General features: G+C 66.5%; 3 protein-coding genes across 3 annotated transcripts; all 3 read left to right on the top strand.

Moving 5' to 3' along the window:
* Positions 1-391: 391 nt before the first annotated feature.
* On the top strand, positions 392-15,158 carry KIF5A (kinesin family member 5A). Its single transcript, XM_062015365.1, has 29 exons — positions 392-541; positions 2,073-2,160; positions 2,614-2,687; positions 2,790-2,894; positions 2,996-3,044; positions 3,216-3,271; positions 3,362-3,449; positions 4,094-4,218; positions 4,752-4,856; positions 4,935-5,083; positions 5,653-5,801; positions 5,882-6,096; positions 6,203-6,271; positions 6,941-7,147; positions 7,710-7,856; positions 8,311-8,499; positions 8,817-8,934; positions 9,159-9,226; positions 9,687-9,796; positions 10,160-10,261; positions 10,770-10,830; positions 10,936-11,007; positions 11,581-11,685; positions 12,826-13,048; positions 13,885-14,005; positions 14,218-14,288; positions 14,402-14,429; positions 14,517-14,614; positions 14,956-15,158. Exons 1-28 carry the CDS (start codon positions 413-415, stop codon positions 14,593-14,595), a joined length of 3,102 nt encoding a protein of 1,033 aa, XP_061871349.1. The 5' UTR covers positions 392-412; the 3' UTR covers positions 14,596-14,614; positions 14,956-15,158.
* A 1,091-nt stretch (positions 15,159-16,249) lies between these two features.
* Positions 16,250-19,917, top strand: PIP4K2C (phosphatidylinositol-5-phosphate 4-kinase type 2 gamma). The gene is made up of 10 exons (XM_062015367.1): positions 16,250-16,410; positions 16,626-16,723; positions 16,846-16,942; positions 17,040-17,180; positions 17,637-17,783; positions 17,894-17,932; positions 18,200-18,313; positions 18,469-18,712; positions 18,821-18,924; positions 19,224-19,917. Exons 2-10 carry the CDS (start codon positions 16,659-16,661, stop codon positions 19,302-19,304), a joined length of 1,032 nt encoding a protein of 343 aa, XP_061871351.1. The 5' UTR covers positions 16,250-16,410; positions 16,626-16,658; the 3' UTR covers positions 19,305-19,917.
* A 279-nt stretch (positions 19,918-20,196) lies between these two features.
* On the top strand, positions 20,197-24,017 carry DTX3 (deltex E3 ubiquitin ligase 3). Its single transcript, XM_062015366.1, has 5 exons — positions 20,197-20,463; positions 20,985-21,052; positions 21,827-22,473; positions 23,100-23,317; positions 23,855-24,017. The coding sequence occupies exons 2-5, from the start codon at positions 21,040-21,042 to the stop codon at positions 23,928-23,930; spliced, it is 954 nt and encodes a 317-aa protein (XP_061871350.1). The 5' UTR covers positions 20,197-20,463; positions 20,985-21,039; the 3' UTR covers positions 23,931-24,017.
* Positions 24,018-24,876: the final 859 nt, after the last annotated feature.

The raw sequence follows: 24,876 nt of genomic DNA, 5'->3' as shown, positions 1-24,876 counted from the left end.
CGCCCTCCCTCCCGCATCCCGCATCCTCGGGCAGCATCCCGCATCCCTGGGTACCGCCGGCGTCCCTGGGCAGCATCCTGCGTCCCTGGGGCTCATCCGGCATCCTCCAGCAGCACCCCGCAGCCTTGAGCAGCATCCTGCATCCCTGGGTACCACTCGGCATCTTTGAGCAGCATCCTGCATCCCTGGGTACCACCAGCATCCCTGGGCAACATCCTGCATCCCTGGGGACCACCAGCATCCCTGGGCAGCATCCTGCATCCCTGGGTACCACTTGAGCCTTGGGCTGTAACCCGCACCCCCGGGTGACACCCCGCACTCTCGGGTGTCAGCAGCGCCCTTAAGCCCCCGCCCTAAGCTCCTTCCAGGCCCCCCAAACTCCTCTCGCCGCCCCCCACCCCGTACCCCCGCCATGGCCGAGCCCAGCACCGAGTGCAGCATCAAGGTCCTGTGCCGGTTCCGGCCCCTCAACCAGGCTGAGATCCTGCGTGGGGACAAATTCCTGCCCGTCTTCCAGGGTGACGACAGCGTGGTGGTGGGGGTGAGTGCAGGCTTGGGGGGGCAGGGGGACCCCCGGACTCGGGGGCGGGGGAGAGGGGAAGAAAGGGGGCTGCAGGGTGAATAGCCAGGTTAAGGGGTCACCAGCCTGGAACAGGGAGGGGGCTTAAACAGTTTGGGGGGCAGCAGAGCCCCTTGGGAGGGGGCTGAGGGATCGCCCTGGGTGTGGCCGATGCCCAAATGGGCCCGTTTTCCCTGCCCCCCCCCCCCCCCGCATGCCCCTCCCTTACCTCCCCCCATCCCTTTTCCCAGGGTCTTGGCACTCCCAGTTTCGCCCAGTCTGGCCCAGTGTTGGGGGAGGGGTGGGAGGCGGAGGTGTTGTTTACAATGAACGGAGACGCCCCGACCCCCGGGGAGGGGGCAACATGGGGCCTCCAGAGCAGCATCGCGGGGGCTGGGGTCGGGGGGGCTGCCGCAAACTCTGCCCCCCGCCCCCGCTGCGGCCCGGCCCTTTGTTACGGGGGTGAAGCCGAGGGGGGCTCAAGGATCGCAGCCGAGACCCCCCCCCCAATATAACGCCCCCCTCATAACACCCCCCGGGGAGGGGCTTGCGCGGAGTACGGGGGTCGTTCTCCTACGTGGAGGGTCCCATCCGGCCTGGGCACCCCGGCCCTGAGGGGGTGGGAGGGGTCCCGAGGAACGTGTTGGGGGGTCGTTGGGGTGCGGGAAGCGGGGTCCCGCAGATGCCGTCGGGCGGGGGGGGGGGGGTGTCGCGGTGCGGGTGCACCGGCGCAATGCGGGGGGTTGCGGGAGGCTGTCGTGCGTGGGAAGGGGAGAGGGGGGGAGATGTGAGAGCGGTGGGGGGTGCGTGGGGTGCGTGGGGGGAGGGGGCGTGGGAGGGGGTGCGGGGGGAGGGGGAGGTGCGTGACCGTGCGACGGGCGGGGCGGGGCGGGTGAGCCTGCGCCGTGCTGCGGCGGCTGCAGGAACCTGGGGGTGGGGGGAAGAGACGGGGGGGGGCTGCCACCGGCTGTCCCCGTGTCCGTCTGTCCCCGTGTCCCCGTGTCCGTGTGTCCCCACGTGCCCGCGTGTCCGTGTCCGCGCTGCGGCGATTCAGCACCGGGGCCTGGGACAGCTCCTGGGGGAGGGGCGGAGGAGACCGGGGCTGGTGGGGTTGGGGGGGGGGTCTGTGGGGGTCTACCGGGGGCCTGAGGGTCCATGGGGAGGTTATGGGGGTGTCTGTGGAGTTCTGGGGTCTCTGAGGGTGTGTACAGGGAGGTGTGTGGGGTCTGAGGGGATATGGGGGGATATGGTGAGTGTGAAGCCTGTGGGGGTGCATGGGGGGAGTATGTGGGGGTCTGGGGGGGGTGTAGGTAGTGGGGGGGCCTGTAAGGAGCCTGGAGTACCTGGGGCATCGATGGGGAGGATCAGGGCTGTGTGAGATTCCCTCTGCAGCCTCCTCACATCCCTTACTGGGATTCACTGGTCTGCCTGGAAGGGGAGCACTGGGGTTGACTCAGCCCCCAGCGCTTTGGGGGTCTCTCCTGGCCACTGACCCCCGTGTCCTCCCACCCAGGGCAAGCCCTATGTCTTCGACCGTGTCTTCCCTCCCAACACCACCCAGGAGCAGGTCTACCATGCCTGTGCCATGCAGATCGTCAAGGGTGAGGCTGGGGGCTTGGGGGGCCCAGGGGGGGGCTACTTTGGAGGCGGCTTAACCTGGGGGACCCTTCTGCAGGGACACTCAGATCCATGGGGACATTGGAGGGTGCTGGGAAGCGACAGGGGCAGATTAGGGGGTGACCCTGATAGAGGAGAATGCTCAGGGGCTCCCTGGGGGTGTCCAGCAGGTCTTGGGGGCTCTGTGGGATTTTGGGGGGGGGTCACTGCCATCTCCAGTGGTGTCCTGGGGTGTCTCAAGGGTCCCTGGGCATCGCCGGGGGTCTTGGATGTGATCTCAGATGCTTGGGAAGGGGGTCAGGGAGCCATTGGGGGATCCCAGGAGGGACCCTCAAGGTTTGAGGGGGGGTCTAGGAGGTCCCTGCAGGTCTTGGGGCTCCTCAGGGATTCCTGGGGGTCCTGGAGGGGCTTGTGCCCACCCTCCCCCCTCCCCACAGATGTGCTGGCTGGGTACAACGGCACCATCTTCGCCTACGGGCAGACGTCATCGGGCAAGACCCACACCATGGAGGTGAGGGGACCGACTGGGGGGCTTTGGGGAGCGGGAGCAACACCTCCTTAAGCCCTGGCACCCCCCTGGGTGCTCACCACTTCCCCCCTAACCCCCCTCCAGGGCAAGCTGCACGACCCCCAGCAGATGGGCATCATCCCACGCATCGCCCAGGACATCTTCAACCACATCTACTCCATGGACGAGAACCTCGAGTTCCACATCAAGGTGGGGATGGGGTGGAACTGGGAGAACTGGGAGCACTGGGAGGTCAGATCTGGAACCAACCCCCCCATCCCACCCTGACCCCCTCAATTCCCTCTGATTAGGTTTCTTACTTTGAAATTTATCTGGACAAGATCCGGGACCTGCTGGACAGTGAGTGGGGTGGAGGGAGGGGGGACACTGGGAGATACTGGGGGAGGGTGTTGAGGCGCACTGGGAGGCACTGGGGAGCACTGGGAGGCATTGGCTGGCACTGGGAACTCCTGGGACATGTTAGGGGGTCACCACTCCCCCAACTCCCTCCCCTCCTGTTGCCCTCACCAGTGACCAAGACCAACCTGTCAGTGCACGAGGACAAGAACCGAGTTCCTTATGTCAAGGTGAGGAGCTGCTCAGAGGGGCTTTTGGATGGGGGACCCCAAAGTGGGGGGCTGGACCCTCACACCACCCCCTCCTGCACCCCCCTCCAGGGCTGCACTGAGCGCTTTGTCTCCAGCCCTGAGGAGATCCTGGACGTGATCGATGAGGGGAAATCCAACCGGCACGTGGCCGTCACCAGTGAGCGCTGTGGGGACACCGGGGAGGGGGCTATGGGGGGCTGTGGGGTGATAGCCCCCACTGTGCAGGGTTTGAGGGCATGGGGAGGGGTGTGCTGAGGGGTTCTGGGACACCATAGTGGAGTCCTTGGAGTGCTGGGGGAGACTTGAGGTGCTGAGAGGTGAGACCTGGGGCTGCCAAGGGGTCCCTGCAGCATGGTGGGGTCCCTGGGGCATCGTGGGGGGTCTTTGGGGTGCAATGAGGATCCATAGGGTATTGTGGGGGTCCATAGGGTGCTGCAGAGGTCATTGGGGCACTGTAGGAGACTCTGGGGCATTGTGGCGATCCCTGAGGTATTCTTGTGGTTCCCAGGGTGCTGGAGAGGTCTTTGGGGCACCATGGGGGTGTCTGGGGCATTGTGGGGGTCCCCAGGGTGCTGTAGGGGTCATTGAGGCTCTATGTGGTCCCTGGGACATTGGGGGGTCCCTGGGGGTCTGTAAAGATCATTGGGCTACCACAGAGTCCCCGGGGAACCTCAGAGACCCTGCAGTGCAGTGGGAGACCCTGGGGCACTGTGTGAGGGGCGCTGTGGGGGTCCTGGGGGGGCTATGGGGGTCCCAGGAGGGGCAGAGGCGTGGGCATGCAGCCTCTCCTCGTGCCCACAGACATGAACGAGCACAGCTCCCGCAGCCACAGCATCTTCCTCATCAACATCAAGCAGGAGAACGTGGAGACGGAGCAGAAGCTCAGCGGGAAGCTCTACCTGGTCGACCTGGCAGGGAGTGAGAAGGTGGGGATGGAGGGGGGAGGGATGCTGGGGAGCTTGGGCAGGGGGGGTGGGGGCTGGGATATGTGGGATTGGAAGGGTCTTTGTGGGAGGAATTCAGGTGGGGGATGGCACTGAGAGGGTTGTTCAGCATTGGAAGGGGCTGCACAGGGAGCTGGGGGGGTGCCCAGCCCTGGAGGGATCCCAAAGCCGTGGGGTGAGGTGCTGAGGGCTGAGGGTCAGTGATGGGCTGGGCAGGGTGAGGCCAGGGGGGGACTCCAGGAGCTCCAGGGGCTTTAACAACCAGAATGAGTCTGTGATTGTGTCCTCAAGGGTAGGGGGCAGCACAGGGGGGTAGAATGGGCTGAGGGAGGTTGGGGTCTGGGATCTTCAGGCTGTGGGGGGGGCTCTGGGTGAAGGGTGACTGGACTGGGGGGGTCCATGTGCTGGTGGCATCCTTGGGTTTGGGGGTCCTGAGCTGTATGTGTGATGGGGTGGTCCCTGGGTTAGAAAGGCCTCATAGAGGAGGGGGGTCTCTGAGCCTCTCAGCCCCACAGGTCAGCAAGACAGGAGCAGAAGGAGCCGTGCTGGACGAGGCCAAGAACATCAACAAGTCTCTGTCAGCGTTGGGCAATGTCATCTCAGCCCTGGCTGAGGGCACGGTGAGGGCACACACGACCCCTTCCCCAGCCCCCTGCCCTCTGTGCCCCCTCTCTGAGCCCCTGCCCCCACCCCTGCAGAAGGCCTACGTGCCCTACCGGGACAGCAAGATGACGAGGATCCTGCAGGACTCGCTGGGGGGGAACTGTCGCACCACCATGTTCATCTGCTGCTCCCCCTCCAGCTACAACGACGCCGAGACCAAATCCACCCTCATGTTCGGGCAGAGGTAGGGGAGGGGGTGTCCCCTGTACCCCTCTGCACCCTGATTGTGTCCTGATTGTGCCCTGTGTACCCCAGCTGCACCCCAACTGCACCCCAGCTGCACCCCAGCTGCACCCCATGCACCCACTGCACCCCAGATGCACCACAGCTGCACCCATTGCACCCCAGATGCACCTACTGTATCCCAACTGCACCCACTGCGCCCCAGCTGCACCCCAGCTGCACTCACTGCACCCCAACTGCACCCCATGCAGCCCAACTGCCCCCCAGCAGTGCCCTAACTGCACCCCAAATGTGCCTCAGCTGCACCCCACACACCCCAGCTGCACCCCACGCACCCCTCACACCTCAAGTGCACCCGAAGCACCCGCTGCACCCCCTTTTCCCCGGGGTGAGGGGGAGGAAGGGGGCTGCATCGGGGTCCCCAGGACTGGGACAGAGGTACCAGAGCAGAAGCTGGTCCCTGAGATGGGCGAGAGCCGCGGTGACACCTCGGGAGGGTCCCTGGGCTGGAAAAGGGGAGCGAGGGGGGAGCGTCCAAATTGAGGGGTGCCCCCCCACCGCCCCCCGCAGGGCCAAGACCATCAAGAACACGGCGTCGGTGAACCTGGAGCTGACGGCGGAGCAGTGGAAGAAGAAGTACGAGAAGGAGAAGGAGAAGAACAAGGCGCTGAAGGAGACGATCGTGAAGCTGGAGGCGGAGCTGAGCCGCTGGCGGAGCGGTGAGGGGGGCGAAGGGACCCCACCCCAAAACACCCCCCCACCGAGCTTGGGATGGGGAAACTGAGGCCGTGCGCTGCAGGGGAAGCCGTGCCCGAGACCGAGCAGCTGAGCGGGGCCGAGGCCGAGGTGGGAACGGGCGAAGGGACGGGAGACGGGAGCGGGAGCGCGCTGGGACCCGCCGGGGAGACGCCCCTCAACGACAACTCCTCCTCCATCGTCATCCACATCTCGGATGAGGAGCGCAGAAAGTACGAGGAGGAGATTCGGAAGCTCTACAAGCAGCTGGATGATAAGGTGAAGACCCCAGACCCGTTCCCCGGGGTCTCCCCCTTTCCTCTCCCCCCCACGAACCAGCCGGTGCGGACCCTCCCACACTCCCTCCCCCCTCCCCGCCCCCCAGGACGACGAGATCAATCAGCAGAGTCAGATCATGGAGAAGCTCAAGCAGCAGATGTTGGATCAAGAGGAGGTGAAAGACCCCTCCCCTGCAGACCCCGTGGTCCCCTCCCTCATCTCTCACTGACCCTAGAACCGCACCCCCAAGGAAACCCCCCCGGGATGAGCCCCCAACCAACCACCCCAGGACCTGCTTGTCCTTTGGGGACCCCCCATCCCCACCCTGAGCACTTGAACCCCTCCCTCCTGAGCCCCTGGGGTCCCCCAGTCTGACCCCTTGGTCCCCTCTGGACCCCCACTATGACTCCAGGACCCTTCTGGACCCCCACTATGACCCACTAGACCCCCATTATGACCCCTGGCACAGACACCCTGACCCCCTGGACCCCTGTGGACCCCCCATTATGACCCCTGGGACACCCACTCTGACCCCTTGGACCCCTGTGGACCCCCATTATGACCCCTGGGGGACACACCCTGACCCCTTGGACACCTGTGGACCCCCCATTATGACCCCTGGCACAGACACCCTGACCCCCTGGACCCCTGTGGACCCCCATTATGACCCCTGGGACACACACCCTGACCTCTTGTACCCCTGTGGACCCCCACTATGACCCCTGGGACCCCCACTATGGACCCCCTGGATCCCTCTAGACCCCCACTATGACTCCTGCCCCCCCCACCCTGACCCCACGGACCCCCCGGCCCCTCACCCTGCCTCGCCGTGCCCCGGCCGCAGGTGCTGGCGGCGGCGCGGGGCGGGGGGGAGGCGGCGCGGCGGGAGCTGTCGGCGCTGCGGGCTGAGCACGGCGCTGCCCGGGCCGAGGTCGCCGAGGTACTGGCGGCACTGGAGGAGCTGGCGCGGAGCTACGACCGCAAAGCGCAGGAGGCTGAGGACACCGGGAGGCACAACCGGCGCTTGGCCGACGAGCTGGCACGCACCGAGGTGAGCCGCAACCCCCCCGCACCCCGGGCATCCCCCCTGCCCATACTGGGAATGGCACAGGCACGCCACTGGGATGCTGCTGGGAGCCACGCTGGCGCTCCAGCACCCCAGATTGGTCCCTGAGGTGCTGAGGGGTGTCAGGGGGGTGCTGAGGGGGTGCTGGGGGCTGGGGAGTGACAGGGCAGAGGGTGCTGGGAGTGCTGGTTGTTGTGGGGCGTCAGGTGCTGGTGCTGGTTGTTGGGGGGTGCTGGGTGCTCAGTGCCGGGGGTGCTGGGTGCTGAGTGCCAGGGGTGCTGGGTGCTGGTTGTTGGGGGGTGCTGGGTGCTCAGTGCCGGGGGTGCTGGGTGCTGGTTGTCGGGGGTGCTGGGTGCTGGTCGTTGGGGGGTGCTGGGTGCTCAGTGCCAGGGGTGCTGGGTGCTGGTTGTCGGGGGTGCTGGGTGCTGGTCGTTGGGGGGTGCTGGGTGCTCAGTGCCGGGGGTGCTGGGTGCTGGTCGTTGGGGGGTGCTGGGTGCTCAGTGCCGGGGGTGCTGGGTGCCGGGTGCCAGGCGCCTCGTGCCCGCAGGCGACGACGCTGTCCCTGGAGACGGAGCTGCAGCGGGTGCGGGAGCTGGGCGGGCAGCAGCGCAAGCGGGCGGCCGAGGTGCTGAACGGGCTGATGCGGGACCTGAGCGAGTTCAGCCTCATCGTGGGCAACGGCGAGATCAAGCTGGTGAGGGGGGGCTCTGCCTGGCTCACTGTGCCAGGGCCGTGGGCACAGCGTGCCCCCACATCCCCGTGTCCTGACACGTGGTGCTGCGCCAACGTGTGACGTGCTGTGCTGCAGCCCTGTGTGTGATGTGGCTGTGCCACACTGTGCCCATGCTGTGCCATACCTGCCTGTGGCACCTTCCCATGCCACACTGTGCCCATGCTGTGCCATACCTGCCTGTGGCACCTTCCCATGCCACACTGTGCCCATGCTGTGCCATACCTGTCTGTGGCACCTTCCCATGCCACACTATGCCCATGCCATGCCACACCTGCATGTGGTGCATACCCATACCATGCCCATGCCATGCCATACCCCCCTGTGGCACATTCCCATGCCACACCTGCCCGTGGCACATTCCCATGTCCATACCACTCTGTGCCACACTGACCCTCGTGCCATGCCCCGTGCCCAGCCCGTGGAGGTGAGTGGGGCCATCGAGGAGGAGTTCACAGTGGCCAGGCTCTACATCAGCAAGATCAAGTCCGAGGTGAAGTCGGTGGTGAAACGGTGCCGGCAGCTGGAGAACCTGCAGGTGGAGTGTCACCGCAAACTGGAGGTGACTGGGCGCGAGCTCTCCTCCTGCCAGCTCCTCATCTCCCAGGTGGGTGATGGTGGGCAGTGCTGGGCACCCCCCAGGGGCAATGTCACTGCTGGGGTGACCCCGGGCTTTGGTGGCACCAAGGGGTTGGGGACACCAGGGTTTGGTGGCACTGGGATATGGTGACCCCCAGGGTTTGGTGGCACCAGGGTTTGGTGACACAGGGATATGGTGACCTCCAGGGTTTAGTGGCCCCAGGGTTTGGGACACCCCAGGGTTTGGTGACCCTGTGTGATTTGGTGGCCCTGGGGGTGGCCCTGGGGGGGTGGCCACATGCCCCCAGCTGAGGGGGTGGCCAGTGGCTGATGCCAATCCCACAGCATGAGGCGAAGATCCGCTCGCTGACCGAGTACATGCAGACGGTGGAGATGAAGAAAAGGCACCTGGAAGAGTCCTACGATGCCCTGAGCGAGGAGCTGGCCCGGCTGCAGGCCCAGGGTGAGGGCTGGGGGGCACTGGGAGGCACTGGGAGGCACTGGGGGGCACTGGGGGGACACTATGGGGCTCAGAGGCTGTGGGTAATGTAGGGGCACAAGGATGTTTGGGGGGCTGCGAGGACATGGGCTGGGGGGGCTGAGGGACACAGGGGGGGTCACAGTGGGATGTGGGGGGCTGGAGGGGGTCCCTGTCTCACCCCCCCCAATGTGAGCTGTGGCCCCCAGAGACAGCCCAGGGGGTGGCCCGGAAGGAGAGGGAGCAGGATGAGACCCAGGACACGGATGAAGTGAAGGTAAGAGGGCGCTGGAGGGGTGCAGGGGGGGACATGGGGTGCCCCCGGGGTCACTGGGTGGGGAGGTGTAGGGGACCCAGGCTGGGGGGGGAGTCACTTGGGGGGTCCTTATGACATATGGGATGTCCTAGAGGTGGGGAGTCCCTGGGGTGCTGGGGAGGGTGCTGGGTGATGCTGGGGGTCCTGGGGAGTGTGTTGGGGTCCCAGGGGGCTGTTGGGGCCCTGGAAGGGTGTTGGGGTCCTGGATGGTGTGTTGGGGTCCCAGGGGCTGTTGGGGTCCTGGGGGGCTGTGTGGGGGTCCCAGGGGCTGTTGGGGTCCTGGATGGTGTGTTGGGGTCCCAGGGGCTGTGCTGGGGTCCCAGGGGCTGTTGGGGTCCTGGGGGGCTGTGTGGGGGTCTGGGGGGCTGTTGGGGGGCTGTTGGGGTGCCGGGGTGTGGGTGCCCACCCTGAGGGGGTGCAGAAGGCGCTGGAGCTGCAGCTGGAGAGTCAGCGGGAGGCTCAGCACAAGCAGCTGGGGCGGCTGCGGGACGAGGTCAACGAGCGGCAGAAAACCATCGACGAGCTGCGGGAGTGAGACCCCAGAGCCCCCTCAGACCCCTCCCAGACCCCCTCGATCCCTTCCCCTCCCCACTTCTGCCCCCTGCTCAGCCCTGACTGTCACCTTGACCCTGATCCACCTCTGATTCCAACCCCAGCCCTGGCCCTGACCCCATCCTCATCCTCATCCTCATCCTCATCCTCATCCTCATCCTCATCCTCATCCTCATCCCTGACCCCATCCTCAGCCCTGACCCGGACCCCAAAGCCATCCTTGACCCCATCCTACACCCCAACCCTGACTCCAAGATGCCCCCCTGCTTGTATGGGAGGGGAACTTGGCTGTGCCCCCCCCAGAGTCTGTCCCCCTGACCCCCCCTGGCCCCCCATCCACAGCCTGAACCAGAAGCTGGAGCTGGAGCTGGAGAAGCTTCGGGCAGAGCACGAGGCGCTGCGGGCTGAGGAGAGGGCCAAGGCTGCACGGCTGCAGGAGCTCACGTGAGACCCCTCACCACCCCCTCCCTCCTCCCTGGGAGGGGTCCCCAAAACCCTGACACCCCCCCTCAAACCCCACTGACAATCCCTCAGAGCCACAACATCCCCCTCCATGGCCACGAGTCCTGGGACTCACCATGGACATGACCCCCCTGACACCTCCCAGCACCACTGGGACCCCCCCCAAGGACCCTTGAGCACCTCCAGAAGCCCTGTGACCCCAACACCTCTTGGGGGACCCCATCACCCCATGGGGACACCCCTAGGACCCTGGACCACCTCCAGAAGCACTGTGACCCCCTTAAGGGACCCCCCCAACCCCATGAGGACACCCCTCAAAACCTCACACCACCTTGGGGTCCCCTCTCAGCCCACCCCCCCATGCAAAAGTCCCCTGAGGCCCCTCTGAGCACCCCAACCTCAGCTGAACCCCCTCCTCCCCAACCCCCCAACCCCCCCCCACCCCCATTCCTTAGAGTGAACCCCTCAACTTTGGGGTGACTCCCCCCAGGTTCCTCTACGAGCGCCATGAGCAGTCCAAGCAGGATCTCAAGGGGCTGGAGGAGACCGTGGTAAGTAGTGGGGGAGGTCTGGAGGTTTGGGAGGGTCTGAGGACTTGGGGGGGTCTGAGGGGGGTCATTGTGCACCCCCTTATCCCTCATCCCACCCTCCCCCAGGCTCGTGAACTCCAGACCCTCCACAACCTGCGCAAGCTGTTTGTTCAAGACGTCACAACTCGAGTCAAGAAAGTGAGGGGGGGGCAAATTTGGGGAGAGGGGGGGAAATTGGGGAGGGGAGGAGCAAATTTGGGGGGGAGGGGGCAAGTTTTGAGGGCAAAATGTGTGGGGAGAGAGGTGGTAAAAATGAGGGGGTGGAAAGGGGGTAAATGGACAGAGTCAGAGATGGGGGGGCTGTGGGAGGCTTTGGGGGGGCAAGAGGGAGAGGGGTTCTGCATGGTGGGGGTCGCAGCTGGGGGGGTCCCCATTCAGATGAGGGGGGGTCACACCACTGGGGGGGTGCCAGTCTGTGCCAGGTCCCACCCTGGGTGTTGTTGGGGGGGGGGGGAGGGGACTCTGCACAAGGGGTGTGTGTGGGGGGATCCAAACCTGGGTGTCACAGGGGGGGCTCCTCACAGTGTAGGGGGGGGTCCCTGACCTTTGGGTGGGTGTTTGAGGTGAGGGGGGGTCCCAGGTTGGTATTAGGAGGGTGCCAAGCTGAGGTTGGGGCGTCCTGGGGTGGGTGCCAGAGGCTGAGGTGGCAGCCTGAAGTGGGGGGGTGGGTAGTGGTCCTGAGGGGGGTCCCACCACGCCGCCCCCCCGCAGAGCGCAGAGCTGGAGCCCGAGGACAGTGGGGGGCTGCACTCCCAGAAGCAGAAGATTTCCTTTCTTGAGAACAACCTGGAGCAGCTTACAAAGGTTCACAAACAGGTACGGGGGAGGGGGGGGGCAAAACGGGGCGGGGGGGCAAAAAAGGGGAAGCCAGGGAGCCCCAATTCCCCCCCCCAGGGCAGTTCCAGCCCCTCCACTGGGGGGGATCACACGGTGATACCCACTCTGTTGCCCCCCCCAACCCCCCCCCGGCTGCCTCATCCCCAGTTGGATCTCTGGGTGGCCAAGGTACCGCCCCCCCCCACATTACCCCCCTCCCAAAACGCGGGGACCCCTCCCCCACTCTCCCCTCCCCATCCTGCAGCCACTTGGACCCCCTCCCCTATTTTTTTGGGGGGGTGGCACTGCCCTGATTGGCACTTCCCTGCCCACCCGTGCCTGCTGCCCCCCCCCCACTGCCCCCCCACTGCTGCATGTGGCTGAGAGACCCCCCCAAAGCACCGCGGGGGGAACGGGGGGCTGGGACCAACCCCCCCTCAGGGCGCGTTTTGGGGGAGGGGGTCGCGGGTCACGGGTGGGTGTCTGACACCCGCTGATTGGGGTCAGTGGGTGCAGGTCACGGGTGGATCCTCGTTGTGGGTGGGTGCCCTGTACCCGCTGCTCCCCGGTCACGGGTGGGTTCCCACTCTGAGTGGGTGCCCTGTACCCGCTGCTAAATGCCCACGGGTGGGTTCCAGGCGTGGGTGGGTGCCCTGTACCCACTACTAAACGATCACAGGTGGGTTCCTGTTATGAGTGGGTGCCCTACACCCACAGCTAAATACCCACGGGTGGGTTCCAGGCATGGGTGGGTGCCCTGTACCCACTGCTAAACGATCACGGGTGGGTTCCTGTTGTGAGTGGGTGCCCTCTACCCGCTGCTCCCCGGTCACGGGTGGGTTCCCACTCTGAGTGGGTGCCCTGTACCCACTGCTAAATGCCCATGGGTGGGTTCCAGGGGTGGGTGCGTGCCCTGTACCCACTGCTAAACGATCACGGGTGGGTTCCTGTTGTGAGTGGGTGCGCTGTACCCGCTGCTCCCCGGTCACGGGTGGGTTCCCGTCGCGAGTGGGCACCCTACACCCTCTCCCCAACCACCCAGCCAGCAGCAGGTCGCGTCTCACGGGGCCGTTTCCCCTCCGTGTGACGCGGGCTGTGTGTCCGTGTCCGTGTCCGTGTCCGTGCGTGGCCGCCCCGCAGCTGGTGCGTGACAATGCAGACCTGCGCTGTGAGCTTCCGAAGCTGGAGAAGCGGCTGCGCGCTACGGCCGGGCGTGTGCAGGCCCTGGAGGGGGCGCTGAGGGAGGCGAAGGAGGGGGCGCGCCAGGACAAGCGGCGCTACCAGCAGGAGGTCGAGCGCATCCGCGAGGCCGTGCGCGCCCGCGGAGCCGGGAGCGCGAGGCGGCACCACAGCGCGCACATCGGTACGGGGCGGGGTGGGGGTGGGGGGGAGATGTGCGGTGGGGAGATGTGCGGGGGAGGGGTAAAGGGGGAGTTTGTGGATGGGGGAGTTTGGGAGGGAGCGCAGAGAGCGGGGGGAAGGGTGATGGAGACGCGCGTGTGCGGTCCCGGGAGCGCGCAGCGGCATCAGAGCGCGCACATCGGCACGGGGCAGGGTGGATGGGGATGGGGGAGGATGGGGATGGGGGGAAAGGGGGGAGTTTGTGGGATGGAGGAGTTTGGGAGGTAGAGGGGAGCTGAGGTGGGCGATGGAGATGCGCGTGTGCGGTGCCGGGAGAGCGCAGCGGCATCAGAGCGCGCACATCGGCACGGGGAGGGATGGGATGGGGATGGGGATGGGGATGGGATGGGGATGGGGATGGGATGGGATAGGATGGGGATGGGGAGGATGGGGATGGGGGGAAAGGGTAAAGGGGGAGTTTGTGGGATGGGGGAGTTTGGGAGGGAGCGCAGAGAGCTGGGGGAAGGGTGATGGAGATGCGCGTGTGCGGTGCCAGGAGCGCGCAGCAGCATTAGAGCGCGCACACGGGCACGGGGCGGGGAATGGATTGGGGGGGAACGGGGGTAAAAGGAGACGGGGATTTGCGGGATGGGGGTGCGGGGGTGGGCACGAGGGGCCGGGGGCTCAGGGAGGGGGGCGAAGAGAGAGACACGAGGACTTGTGTGATGGGGGATCCTGGGGGGACACGGGGCTGGGTGAGGTGCTGGGGGGGGGTGAGCACAGGGACTTAGGGTGCCGAGGGGGGGGAACTGGGGGTGCAACCAGCGCCCCTCAACCCCCTGTCTCCCCCCTCCCCAGCCAAGCCGGTGCGGCCGGGGCAGCTCCCAGCGGCGTCACCCCCCGGGCTCAGCTACACCAACAGCCTCTTCCAGGGTACCCCCGGGGCGGGGCCCCTGCCCGGACCCGCCCCCCAGGGCCTGTGAGTGGGGGGGGCACAAATGGGGAGGGGGGAGGTTGTGGAGACACAGGGTTGGGGTGGGGGGATCCGAGGGGGCAATGAGGGGTGGGCACAGGGGCTATAGGGGCAGGGAGGGGGGGGCAGGGTATGGGAAGCCCCCTCCTTGCTGCCAGCAGTGCCCAGGGGGTCTCAAAGCCTCTGTGTCCCCCCCTCATTGCTTCCCCCCTCCCCAGCTTTGCCAGTGGCCCCTCCACGCTCTCCAGCAGCCCCCCGGACACCTACCAGCAGCTCAACGTGGATAATGGTGAGGGGGGGTCCTGAAGGGGGAGGAGGGGTCCCCAGTTGTGGGGGGATGGGGTATGGGGTGAGGGGGGCTCCCCATGCCCCCTCCCCCAGAGCTGCCGCTGTCTCTTGCAGGGAACGTGACAGACATCAACGACAACAGGTAAAGGGAGGGGGCTGGGGGTAGAGGGGTCGGGGGGGGTCTCGGGGGGGGTCTCGTGGGGGGGGCTGACCCCTGTGGCCCCCCCAGGAGCGACCTGTCCTGTGCCTGTGAGGCTGAGGAGCCCTCCCAGCTCTTCCCACTGCGCCAGGAGACGGCGGCCAGTTAATGCCCCCCCCCAAAAACAGGTACTGGGGACCCCCCCCCTTTCCTCAAGCGACTCCCCCACATCGCCCCCCAGCCCCCCTTCATGACTTTTGGGACTCCAAACCCCACGTGCCCTCCCCATCCCCCTTGGGTGCCCCCACCACCCCAAACCCCCTTCATCCCCCTTGGGTGCCCCCCCGGACCCCTCCCCAAAGCCTTTGGGTGCCCCTGAACCCCCAAATCCCACGTGTGTGCTCCCCCGCCCCCCAAGGTCCCTGCACACCCCAGAGCTCCCCAGGGACCCCTCGTGGGGGGGGTTGGGGGGATTTGGGGGGCTGCAGCCCCCCGCCAACCCTGGGTGTGCATCTCCCCCCCCTCGCAGGTCCCACCGGACCCGTCTCCGCTCGCATGTCCCGGTGTCACCTCCGTGTCCTGTGCTCGCCGCCACGCCCCCTCCACGCCCCCCCCACGCCCCCAAAATGAGGGGGGACGGGGCTCATCTCCGGTGGGGGAGGGTCCCACCCCCTTCCAGGACCCGGCTGGGGCTGGGGGGTGCTGCCCGGGGTCCGCTTCGAGATGCCTTAAGCCGATGCCTGGAGGAATGTCTGGGCCCCCCCCCTCAGCCCCCCCCCCCCCATAAATAGGGGTCACCCCCCCCCTCCTCCTCCTCCTTTGCACCCCCCCGGAGTCCTTTGCTTGGCACCTCGGCGGTGCCCCTCCGCCGGGACCCGCTGTGTGCCCCCCGCTCTGTGCCCCCACGCGTGGGGGGGTCCTGCGTGTGCCCCTCCAGCGCTGCATGTCCCGCCGCGGGGAGCGGCTCAATAAAGGCCAGAGATGCTGACAGGAGCGTGCGGTGGGGCCGGGGGAGGTGCGGGGAGCCCCCCGCGGGCAGGGGGCGGTGCGGGGGGCGTGGGGAGGGGGCGGAGCCTGTAGGGAGGGAGCGCAGCACGGCCCTGGAGAGAGCGCGTCCCCCGCGGCAGCACAGACCCCTAGAGACGTCACACACCCTATAGACATCACACCCCTATAGACATCATACACATCCTACAGCCAGCACAGAGCCCCTATAGACGTCACACACCCTATAGACATCACACACCCTATAGACATCACACCCCTATAGACATCACACACCCTATAGACATCACATACCCCTATAGACATCACACACCCTATAGACGTCACATACCCCTATAGACATCACACACACCCTATAGATATCACACACTCTATGGCCAGCATAGAGCCCCTATAGATATCACACACCCCTATAGACGTCACACACCCCCTATAGACATCACACACCTATAGCCAGCACACACCCCTATAGACATCACACACCCCTATAGATATCACACACCCTATAGACATCACACACCCCTATAGACATCACACACACCCTATAGACATCACACCCCTATAGATATCACACACCCTATGGCCAGCACAGAGCCCCTATAGACATCACACACCCCTACAGGGAGCACATCACCTATAGCACACATCCCCCATCACCATCACACCCCCACACTCCTCACACCCCCCACACCCGCCCCCAATCAGGGCGCAACCGAAACTTCCGGTCCGTCCCTTCCCGCTTCCGGCGCCGCGGCGCGGGGCGGGCGGAAGTGGCGCGGGGCGGGCGGAAGCGGCGGCCATGGCGGCGGCGGCGGCGGGAGCCGGGGGCGGGGTGGCGGCGGCGGCGGCCCCGGGCGGCCCCGCGGCCCCGCGAACCAAGACCAAGAAGAAGCAGAAGCGCTTCGTGCCGCAGCGGGTGAAGGTGCCGCGGGCCGCAGACCCGCTGCTGGCCGTGCTGGCTTGGGGCGTTAACCATCAGGTGAGCGCGGGCAGCGGGCGCTTCCCGCGCGGCCCCTTCGCTCGTCCCCTCCCGGTGCCCGGCCGCGTCCTGGAGCAACGGGCCGCTGGGTGGGCTCGGGGGCGGGGCTGAAGATGAGTGGGCCCCGGTTCTGGCGGAGGAGGAAGGTCGGGGGGAGGCTGGTTTTGGGGGGGTCCCGTCGCGACCCCCCCACTCTGCGATACCCCCCCCCCCAGATCAGCGAGCTGAGCCAGGTCCCGCTGCCCGTTATGCTGCTGCCCGACGACTTCAAAGCCAGTTCCAAAATCAAGGTCAACAACCACCTTTTCAACCGGTGAGGGGGGGACGGACAGGAACGGGGCAGAGGGGTGTGGGGCAGCCCCTTCCCCCGGGGCTTATAACCCCCCCACACGGCTGTAACCCCCTCACCTCACCCCAAATCCCCCCTTTCCCCAGGGAGAACCTGCCCAGTCACTTCAAGTTCAAGGAATACTGCCCCCAGGTGTTCCGTAACCTCCGCGAGCGCTTCGGCATCGACGACCAGGACTATCAGGTGTGCTGTTCCTCCCCCTCTGACCTCGAGAAGGGGTTAATTTAGGGAGCCCCCTGTCCATTTTCAGGCTGTTGCTGTGTGTGTTTGCCCCCGGCAGGTGTCCCTGAGCCGCAGCCCCCCGCAGTGGGAGGGCAGTGGGCGGCGCTTCCTGCTCTCAGCCGATCGCACGCTGGTGCTCAAGGAGCTGTCGAGCGAGGATGTGGCCGATGTCCACGGGCTCCTGTCCCACTACCACCAGGTACAGAGGGGTCGGGGGGCACAGGGTGGGTTTCCCCCCTCCACTTCACTTCCTGAGGACGTGGCCGCTTTGTTTCTTGGGTGTGGAGTAGAGGAGGGGGTTGTGCTGGGTGTGCAGTGGCGGGTTGAGGGTGGGTGCCACTCCCCAGGGGTCACAGGGCTGGGGCAGCCCCTAACCCTCCCTGATCTTTGGGAGATGGTTTATCCTTGGGGTACCACTTTTAGTGGGCAGATGTGCCCCCCTCAGGCTTCAGCAGTGCCACAAACCTGCCCCCAAAGGAACCACAGGGCTGGGACCTCCCCTCATTAAGGTGGGGAGTGAGGTTGATCCTCAGAGTGCCCCTTTAGGTGGGAAAACCTCCCCTCCCGTGTCCCCCAGCGGGCTGTGAGCAGCCTGAGTCCCTCAGGAGCACCTTGGGGTGCCACCCTGGGGTTCTGATGCTGCCCCCCGCTGCAGTACGTGGTGCAGTGCCATGGCAGCACGCTGCTGCCCCGCTTCCTGGGCATGTACCGGGCCAGCGTGGACAGCGAGGAGACCTACCTGCTGGTCATGAGGAACATGTTCAGCCACCGCCTGCCAGTGCACAGGAAATATGACCTGAAGGTAAGAATGACCCCTCCAAAAAGCCTGGATTCCCCCCCAGGGGCTTAACCCACCCCTCAAATCCTCTCTACCCCCCCTGTCTGCACTCACATCGTCTCTTCTCTCTCCAGGGCTCCCTTGTGTCCAGAGAGGCCAGTGACAAGGAGAAGGTACCAGCGTGGGGTGATGCTGTGAGGCCCCCACAATGCTGAGGGGGGGTCTTTAGGCATCTTTAGCCCCCCCTCAACTAACAGCAGTGTGTCCCCCCCCTCAGTGCTTTGATGTGGCTGATGCAGATCCAAACCCCTTGGCCACTCTGGGCATGTCCCTTGTTTGGGGGGAGTCCCCTTCATCCTTGGAACCCTCATCCCTCAGTGTCCCCCCACCCATTGGGGATGTGTTTGAGGGGGGTTACCCCATGTGCTCCCCCCTCCCAGGGGAAGGATTTACCCACCCTGAAGGACGTGGACTTCCTGAACAAGAATGAGAAGATCTACGTGGGGGAGGAGGACCAGAAGGACTTCATGGAGAAGCTCAAGAGGGACGTGGAGGTGGGTGAGTTGGGGAGGGGGCTGCACTCCACTTTGGGAGCCATGGAGGGGGAGGGACGGACACACACTCCACCACCCCTCCCTAGGCCTTATAAAGTCACCCCCCACCCCAACTGACCCCTTTGAGCCGTTTGGTTCCCCCCCTTCTACTCCAGTTCCTGGTGCAGCTGAAGATCATGGACTACAGCCTCTTGCTGGGGATCCACGAGGTGGGAAGAGCAGAGCAGGAGGAAGAGGAGGAGGTGGAGGAAGATGAAGGGGGAGGGGGTGGTGAGGAAGGGGGGGGCTCCTATGGGACCTCCCCTGAGGGCATTGGCAGTTACCTCAACTCCCACCGGCCCCTCGGCCCCGGCGACTTCGATCCCTACGTCGACGTCTACGCCCTGCGCGGCACCGAGGGTGAGCGGGGGGGGTTCTGCACCCTGGGGGGGTGGGGGTGGGGTTTTGCACCTTGAGGGGGTACCCCCAGGCTGACACTGACCCCCCTCTGTCCCTCCCTTTCCCCAGCTGCCCCCCGGCGTGAGGTGTATTTCATGGGGCTGATCGATGTCCTCACCCAGTACGACGCCCGCAAGAAGGCGGCTCACGCGGCCAAGACGGTCAAGCACGGGGTGAGGGGGGAGCCCCCTAAAACAGGGGGGTGGGAGACCCCCCCAAAAACGAGGGGATGAGAGGAGGGATCTACTGTGGTATTTGGGAGGGACTCTCCTAGTTTTAGGGGGTTGTTGTTAGAGCTTGGGTGGAAGAGGGAGGGTGGGACGAGGCTGCTGGGGCCTGGTTTGGGGGTGTCAGAGGGGTTGGGTGGTTTTGGGGGGGCTTTTGGGGTTGGAGGGGGGCTGTCAGGGTGGGGAGAGGATCTCTCAGGGCTGGGGGTGGTGGCTGACTTCCCCCCTCCTTCCCTTCCCCCCAGGCAGGAGCAGAGATCTCCACAGTGCACCCTGAGCAATACGCCAAGCGCTTCCTCGACTTCATCACCAACATCTTCGCTTAGGGGGGATCCCTCCAGCCCCCCACTTCCTCCCCCTCCCACCACCCCTGGACCAAGGGGCCATCCCCAGGATGTGCTGCCCCCTCCTCCCCTCCCTGGCATGCACAGCCGCCCCCCCAAGACCCCCAAATGACCCCCCCTTTCCTTTGGCAGCTCCTCCCCAGCAGGCAGGGGCTTTGCTACTTAAGTGCCTTAACTTTATGGAGGGGGAGGAAGGTGTGGGGGGGCTTCTGGCTCTAACCAACCCCCCAACAGTGAGGAGGGGGGTCTGAGGCTCCCCCTACTCCCCCTCCCCTAAACCACAGCAAGACTTGGGACCCTCTTCCCCCACTGCCTCATGCTGGGGTGGGGGGGATCAAACACTACTTGCCCCGGGGAGGAGGGGGGCTTGGGTTGGGACTCCAACCAGGTGTGTGTGGGGGGAGCTATTCCTTGTCATTCCCCCCCTCTTCACCGCGTGGGACCCTGGGGGGCCAGCAGAGCCCCCCTCCTTCCTGCAGCACCCCGAGGTGCCCCCAGTTCCCAGGGAGAGGCGAGGATTGTGTGTCCCCCCCACTCTCATTACCAGCACCGGGGCAGCTCCTCCCTCCCGTGAGAAATAAATTATTGAACCGGCTCTTCCGCGTTACCAAGATCCCCGCAAAAAACCCCCCAAACAAACACCCCCCCTCCCCTCCCCCCTCCGCGATCCGTTCCGCCCCCTCCCCAGCACCCCCAGGATCGGGCCGCGCTGCCGGCGGCTCGTGGCCACGCCCCCTTCACACTTAGCCACGCCCATTCAATGCATAACCACGCCCCTCGCCATAGCGCCGGACCTCGGGGGGAGGAGCCTCGCCGCCTTGGCCACGCCCCCTCGCGGGCTCGCGCCGTCGCCACGGTCCCGCCCCTGTTGCCATGGGCGCCCCGCCCCGCGCGGTCACGTGACGCGCGGCGGCTCCGGGCAGGGCCTTCAGCCGCCCCCCCCCCAAATCCATCCCCTCAGCGCCTCGGCCCCGCGGCCCCGCCGCTCCCGCTCCCCGCCCGCTCCGCTCCCGCAGCCGCCCCCCGCCGCCCCTCCGGGCCCGCTCCGCTCCCGCAGCCGCCCCCCGCCGCCCCCGACGCCGATCCGGGCCCGCTCCGCTCCCGCAGCCGCCCCCCGCCATGCTGCGGCCTCCCGGCGATGGTGGGTCTGGGGGGGAAGGAGGGACGGGAGGGGAGGTGGCGGGGTTCGGGGGGGCTTGGGGAGGGACACGCTGTGCGTGTCGCGTTACCGGTACCACCGGTCCCCGTCTCCCTTCGGCCCGGCTTCCTCCGGCCTGGCCCCGGGAACCCCTCTGGCACCCCCCCTGCCCCGGCAGGCCCCATCCGCTGCATGGACACCCCCGGTCACCCCAGGGAATGGGGAGGGTCACCCCCTGACTGCAGCTCCTCAGCAGTGGGGATGGGTAAACAACACCCCCCCCCCCCCCAATCCTGGGGTGTAGAAAGGGGTTCTGAGGGAGCACCGAGGGGCATTCCCCCCCCCCCAACGGCTCGGGGCCTGTTTGTGATTGTGGGGTCTCCAGGGCATGGGAGTGGGGGGGCTGCTCTGCTCTTGTGTGGGGGAGGATCCTTGAGGGGGGGACAATAAGTCCCCAAATTCCCTCAAGGACATGGGAACCCCTTTGTGACCCCCCCCCATGTCTTTGTGTCCCCCCCAACCAGCCTGTGGCTCGTGGCTGTGCTGATCTGCTGCTGTCCCTGGCCCTCGCTGTGCCCCATGGGCTCACCAGGTGGGTGTCAACCCCCCAAACCCCCTCCAGTGAGTGGGCACCCCCCTCAGGCAGTGTCCAAGGAGTGCCATGTTGGGGGAGGAACCCCCCAAAGGGTCTCAAGGGGCCAAGACAGCCTCCCCCAGGGCTCACTGACACTTTGGGAGAGGAGGTTGATCCTTGAGGTGCTGCCACTTTGGGTGTGCAAATGTCCCTTTGTGTGTCTCCCTCAGGGTTGGAGGGTGCCCCAAACCTGTCCCCTCCCAGGGGTCACGGGGCTGGGTCCCCTCCTCAGCCTCCCTGATCTTACAGTGAGGGGGTTAATCCTCAATTGGGTCACTTTGGGTGGGCCAACGTCCCCTCCTGTGTCCCACAGTGACCTGAAGACACCTTGACTCCTTCAGGACCACCCTTGGGTGCCACCCCTCAGCTCTGCTGCTGTCCCCACCTCAAGGGACCTCTCCCCCCCAACCTCCTTGATCGTTCAGTGGAGGTTGATCCTCAATGGGGTCACTTTGAGTGGGCCAACATCCCCTCCTGTGTCCCACAGTGGGTTTAGGGGACCCCACAGTGGGTTGAGGGGACTCCCTGATTCCCTCAGGACCACTTTCACACCTCTGACTCTGGGGAGGTTGATTCTGAATGGGGTCACTTTGGGTGGGCCAACATCCCCTCCCTTGTCCCACAGTAGCTTTAGGAGATCCCACAGCGGGTTGAGGGGACCCCCTGACTCCCCCAGGACCACTTTCACGCCTCTAACCCTGCCCCCACCCCTCTCCACCCCCCTGCCCCCAGTGTCATTTGTCCTCTCCAGGATGGCAGCCTGCGGGGGCGCCGCTAAGAACAAGGTGACGGTGTCCAAGCCCGTGTGGGATTTCCTCACCAAGGAGAGCCCGGCCAAGCTGACTCGGCTCAAAGAGGAGACCAAGGTCAGCATCATGGTGGACGGAGAAACCTCGGACATCTACGTCCTGCAGCTGTGCGCGTCGCCCCCGGGGGGGCTGTGCCCGGCGCGCAAAGCCCTCAAAGCCCTGCTGAAGGAGACAGAGAAGGAGCTGAAGAAGAGGAGCCACCGTGCGGGGGAGCTGCTGGGCTGCGTGGCCGTGCTGGAGCCCGGCGGGCGCGGCGCCGCCCCCGGCGCCTCGGCGTCGTGCTCCGGGGAGGAGGAACCCGAGCGGCAGTGCCCCATCTGCCTGGGGGAGATCCAGAACATGAAGACGTTGGAGAAGTGTCGCCACTCCTTCTGTGAGGACTGCATCACCAGGGCCCTGCAGGTGAAAACGGCCTGTCCCATGTGCGGCCGCTTCTACGGGCAGCTGGTGGGGAACCAGCCCCCCAACGGGCGCATGCTGGTGAGCAGGGACGCGGGGCTGCCGCTGCCGGGCTACGAGGGCTGCGGCACCATCATCATCCAGTACGTGTTCCCGCCCGGAGTGCAAGGGGTAAGGCGGCGGCGGCATCGGCTCGCCCCTCCCCGGCCCCCTCCCCCTCGCCCTGGCGGTCCCGCGGGGTTGGGAGGCCGGGGAGGGGGGTTGCTGGGGTAGGGGCGGCCTCGAGGGGGGGCTGGGAGCTGGCTCAGACGTGGGTGCTGCTGAATGGGGATGGGTGGCCCCAGATCAACAGGGATGGGTGGCACTGGGTGGCCCCAAATCAGCCTGGGTGGCCCCAAATCAACCTGGGTGCCCCCAAAACAGTGATGGGTGTCACTGGGTGCCCCAAATCAGCCTGGGTGCCCCAAGCAATGATGGGTGTCACTGGGTACCCCAAATCAACAGTGATGGGTGTCACTGGGTGCCCCCAAATCATCCTGGGTGCCCCAAAACAGTGATGGGTGTCACTGGGTGCCCCCAAATCAACAGTGATCCTGGGTGGCCCCAAATCAGCCTGGGTGCCCCCAAATCAACAGTGATGGATGTCACTGGGTGCCCCTAAATCATCCCGGGTCCCCCCAAACTGTGATGGGTGCCCTCTCCCCAAAGACAGAGCACCCCAACCCTGGCATGCAGTACCTGGGCACTGTGTGGGTGCATAGCTGTGCCCCCCAACCCCCCTGTGCCCCTCCCCACAGGCCGAGCACCCCAACCCTGGTGTGCGGTACCCGGGCACCACGCGGGTCGCCTACCTGCCCGACTGCCCCGAGGGCAACAAGGTGCTGGGGCTGTTCCGAAAGGCCTTTGCCCAGCGCCTCACCTTCACCGTGGGCACCTCCATGACCACGGGCCGTGCCAACGTCATCACCTGGAACGACATCCACCACAAAACCAACTGCACCGGCGGGCCCCAGCTGTACGGGCACCGGGGGCACCGGGGGGGCATCCCACGGGGCTGGGGGAGCACTGAGGGGGGTGGGGCGTGAGGGGGGCACCTTGGGAAGGGAGAGGGCGTGAGGGGGGTGTCCCAAGGGGCTGGGGGCACCTTGGGAGAGGGGAAGGGGGAGTCCTGAGGGGCTGGGGGCACCCTGAGGGGGAGGGGGCATGAGGGGGGCACCTGGGCAGGGTCACAAGGGGGTGTCCCAAGGGGCTGGGGGAGCACTGAGGGGAAGGGGGGTGAGGAGGGCTCCTGGGGAGGGGGGCAGGGGGCATGAGGGGGGCACCTTGGGAAGGGAAGGGGGGGGGGGGTCCTGAGGGTCTGGGGGCACCCTGGTGGGGAGGGGGACACGCGGGGGGCACCTTGGGAGGGGGGGAGAGGGCACCTCGAGGGGGGTGGGGGGCACAGGGGGGATACACTGAAGGTGATGGGGGGCACCCCAAGAGTGATGGAGGTGGGGGGGGGCACCGCGGAGATGAGGGGTGTCCCCCCTCACCCGGTGCCCCCTGCCCCCAGGTTCGGGTACCCCGACCCCACGTACCTGGCGCGGGTGCAGGAGGAGCTGCGGGCAAAGGGCATCACCGAGGACTGAGGCGGGCAGGGGGGGCGGCAGCGGGACCCCCCAAAACCCCAGCGGGACCCTCCCAGCTCGGACACACACTGGGGGGGGTCCCGTGGCCTCTGCCTGCCCCCCCCCCATCCTCTCGGGGGATTTGGGGGGGTCTCGGGGGGGTTGGGGGGGGCGGCGGGTTAATTTATTTTCTATTGTGCCCCCCCCCGGCCCCTCCCCCCGGCTCTGACACAATAAATATGCAACGGACACACCGGGGGCACTGGGAGGGGCTTACTGGGATGGGATGGGATGGGATGGGATGGGATGGGGGCACTGGGAAGGGGTTACTGGGATGGGATGGGATGGGATGGGATGGGATGGGATGGGATGGGATGGGATGGGATGGGATGGGGGCACTGGGAGGGCGATACTGGGGTGGGACCCCAGGATGAGACACTGGGATGGGATGTGCTGGGACACTGGGATGTGCCCAGGACCCACCTTGGTGTGTGGGGAGGGGGCTGCAGGGGGACCCCCAGCAGTGGGGACACAGAGCCGCTGCCCCCCGGTGCCCCCCCCCCCCGGTGCCAGCCCTGGCACAGCCCTCCCGGGGTAATCAGTAACCGGGGGGGGGGGGGGGGAATCCGTGACCCCCGGAGGGGGGTTAATGAACAATCAGCCCTGGGACCCCTCACGGGACCCCCCCGGCGCCGTGTGACGTCACCGCGCGGTGACACCCGGGGGGGGGCTGTGACACCGGGGGGGGCTGTGACCCCCGGGGGGGTCCGAGGGAGGCTCCGGGGGCGCCGCAACCCCGGGATTTCCCGCCCTGAGTCACGCCCGGGATGGGGCGGCACCGACGGCGCGGCCCCGCGTTGCTCAACCGGCCCCCCCGGCCCCGTCCTGCCCCCCCCCGACCCCCCTTCCGACCCCCAACCCCCCCCGGGGCTTTCTGAGAAGTCGCCCCCGGCTTTGCCACAGCCCA

The sequence above is a fragment of the Colius striatus genome, chromosome 26, assembly GCF_028858725.1.
Source record: "Colius striatus isolate bColStr4 chromosome 26, bColStr4.1.hap1, whole genome shotgun sequence".
Lineage (NCBI taxonomy): Eukaryota > Metazoa > Chordata > Aves > Coliiformes > Coliidae > Colius > Colius striatus.
Note: the sequence above shows the minus strand (reverse complement) of the source record. Positions and strands in the feature narration are given on the sequence as shown.

Excerpts from the sequence above, each read along its gene's own strand:
- KIF5A (XM_062015365.1), top strand. The coding sequence starts at position 413 with ATGGCCGAGCCCAGCACCGAGTGCAGCATCAAGGTCCTGTGCCGGTTC. Across the intron at positions 6,272-6,940 it reads AGATGTTGGATCAAGAGGAG|GTGCTGGCGGCGGCGCGGGG; the intron begins GTGAAAGACCCC and ends CCCCGGCCGCAG. Across the intron at positions 7,857-8,310 it reads GCAACGGCGAGATCAAGCTG|CCCGTGGAGGTGAGTGGGGC; the intron begins GTGAGGGGGGGC and ends CCCCGTGCCCAG.
- PIP4K2C (XM_062015367.1), top strand. The coding sequence starts at position 16,659 with ATGCTGCTGCCCGACGACTTCAAAGCCAGTTCCAAAATCAAGGTCAAC. Across the intron at positions 16,943-17,039 it reads TCGACGACCAGGACTATCAG|GTGTCCCTGAGCCGCAGCCC; the intron begins GTGTGCTGTTCC and ends TGCCCCCGGCAG. Across the intron at positions 17,933-18,199 it reads AGGCCAGTGACAAGGAGAAG|GGGAAGGATTTACCCACCCT; the intron begins GTACCAGCGTGG and ends CCCCCCTCCCAG.
- DTX3 (XM_062015366.1), top strand. Across the intron at positions 22,474-23,099 it reads TCCCGCCCGGAGTGCAAGGG|GCCGAGCACCCCAACCCTGG; the intron begins GTAAGGCGGCGG and ends CCCTCCCCACAG. Across the intron at positions 23,318-23,854 it reads TGCACCGGCGGGCCCCAGCT|GTTCGGGTACCCCGACCCCA; the intron begins GTACGGGCACCG and ends CCCTGCCCCCAG.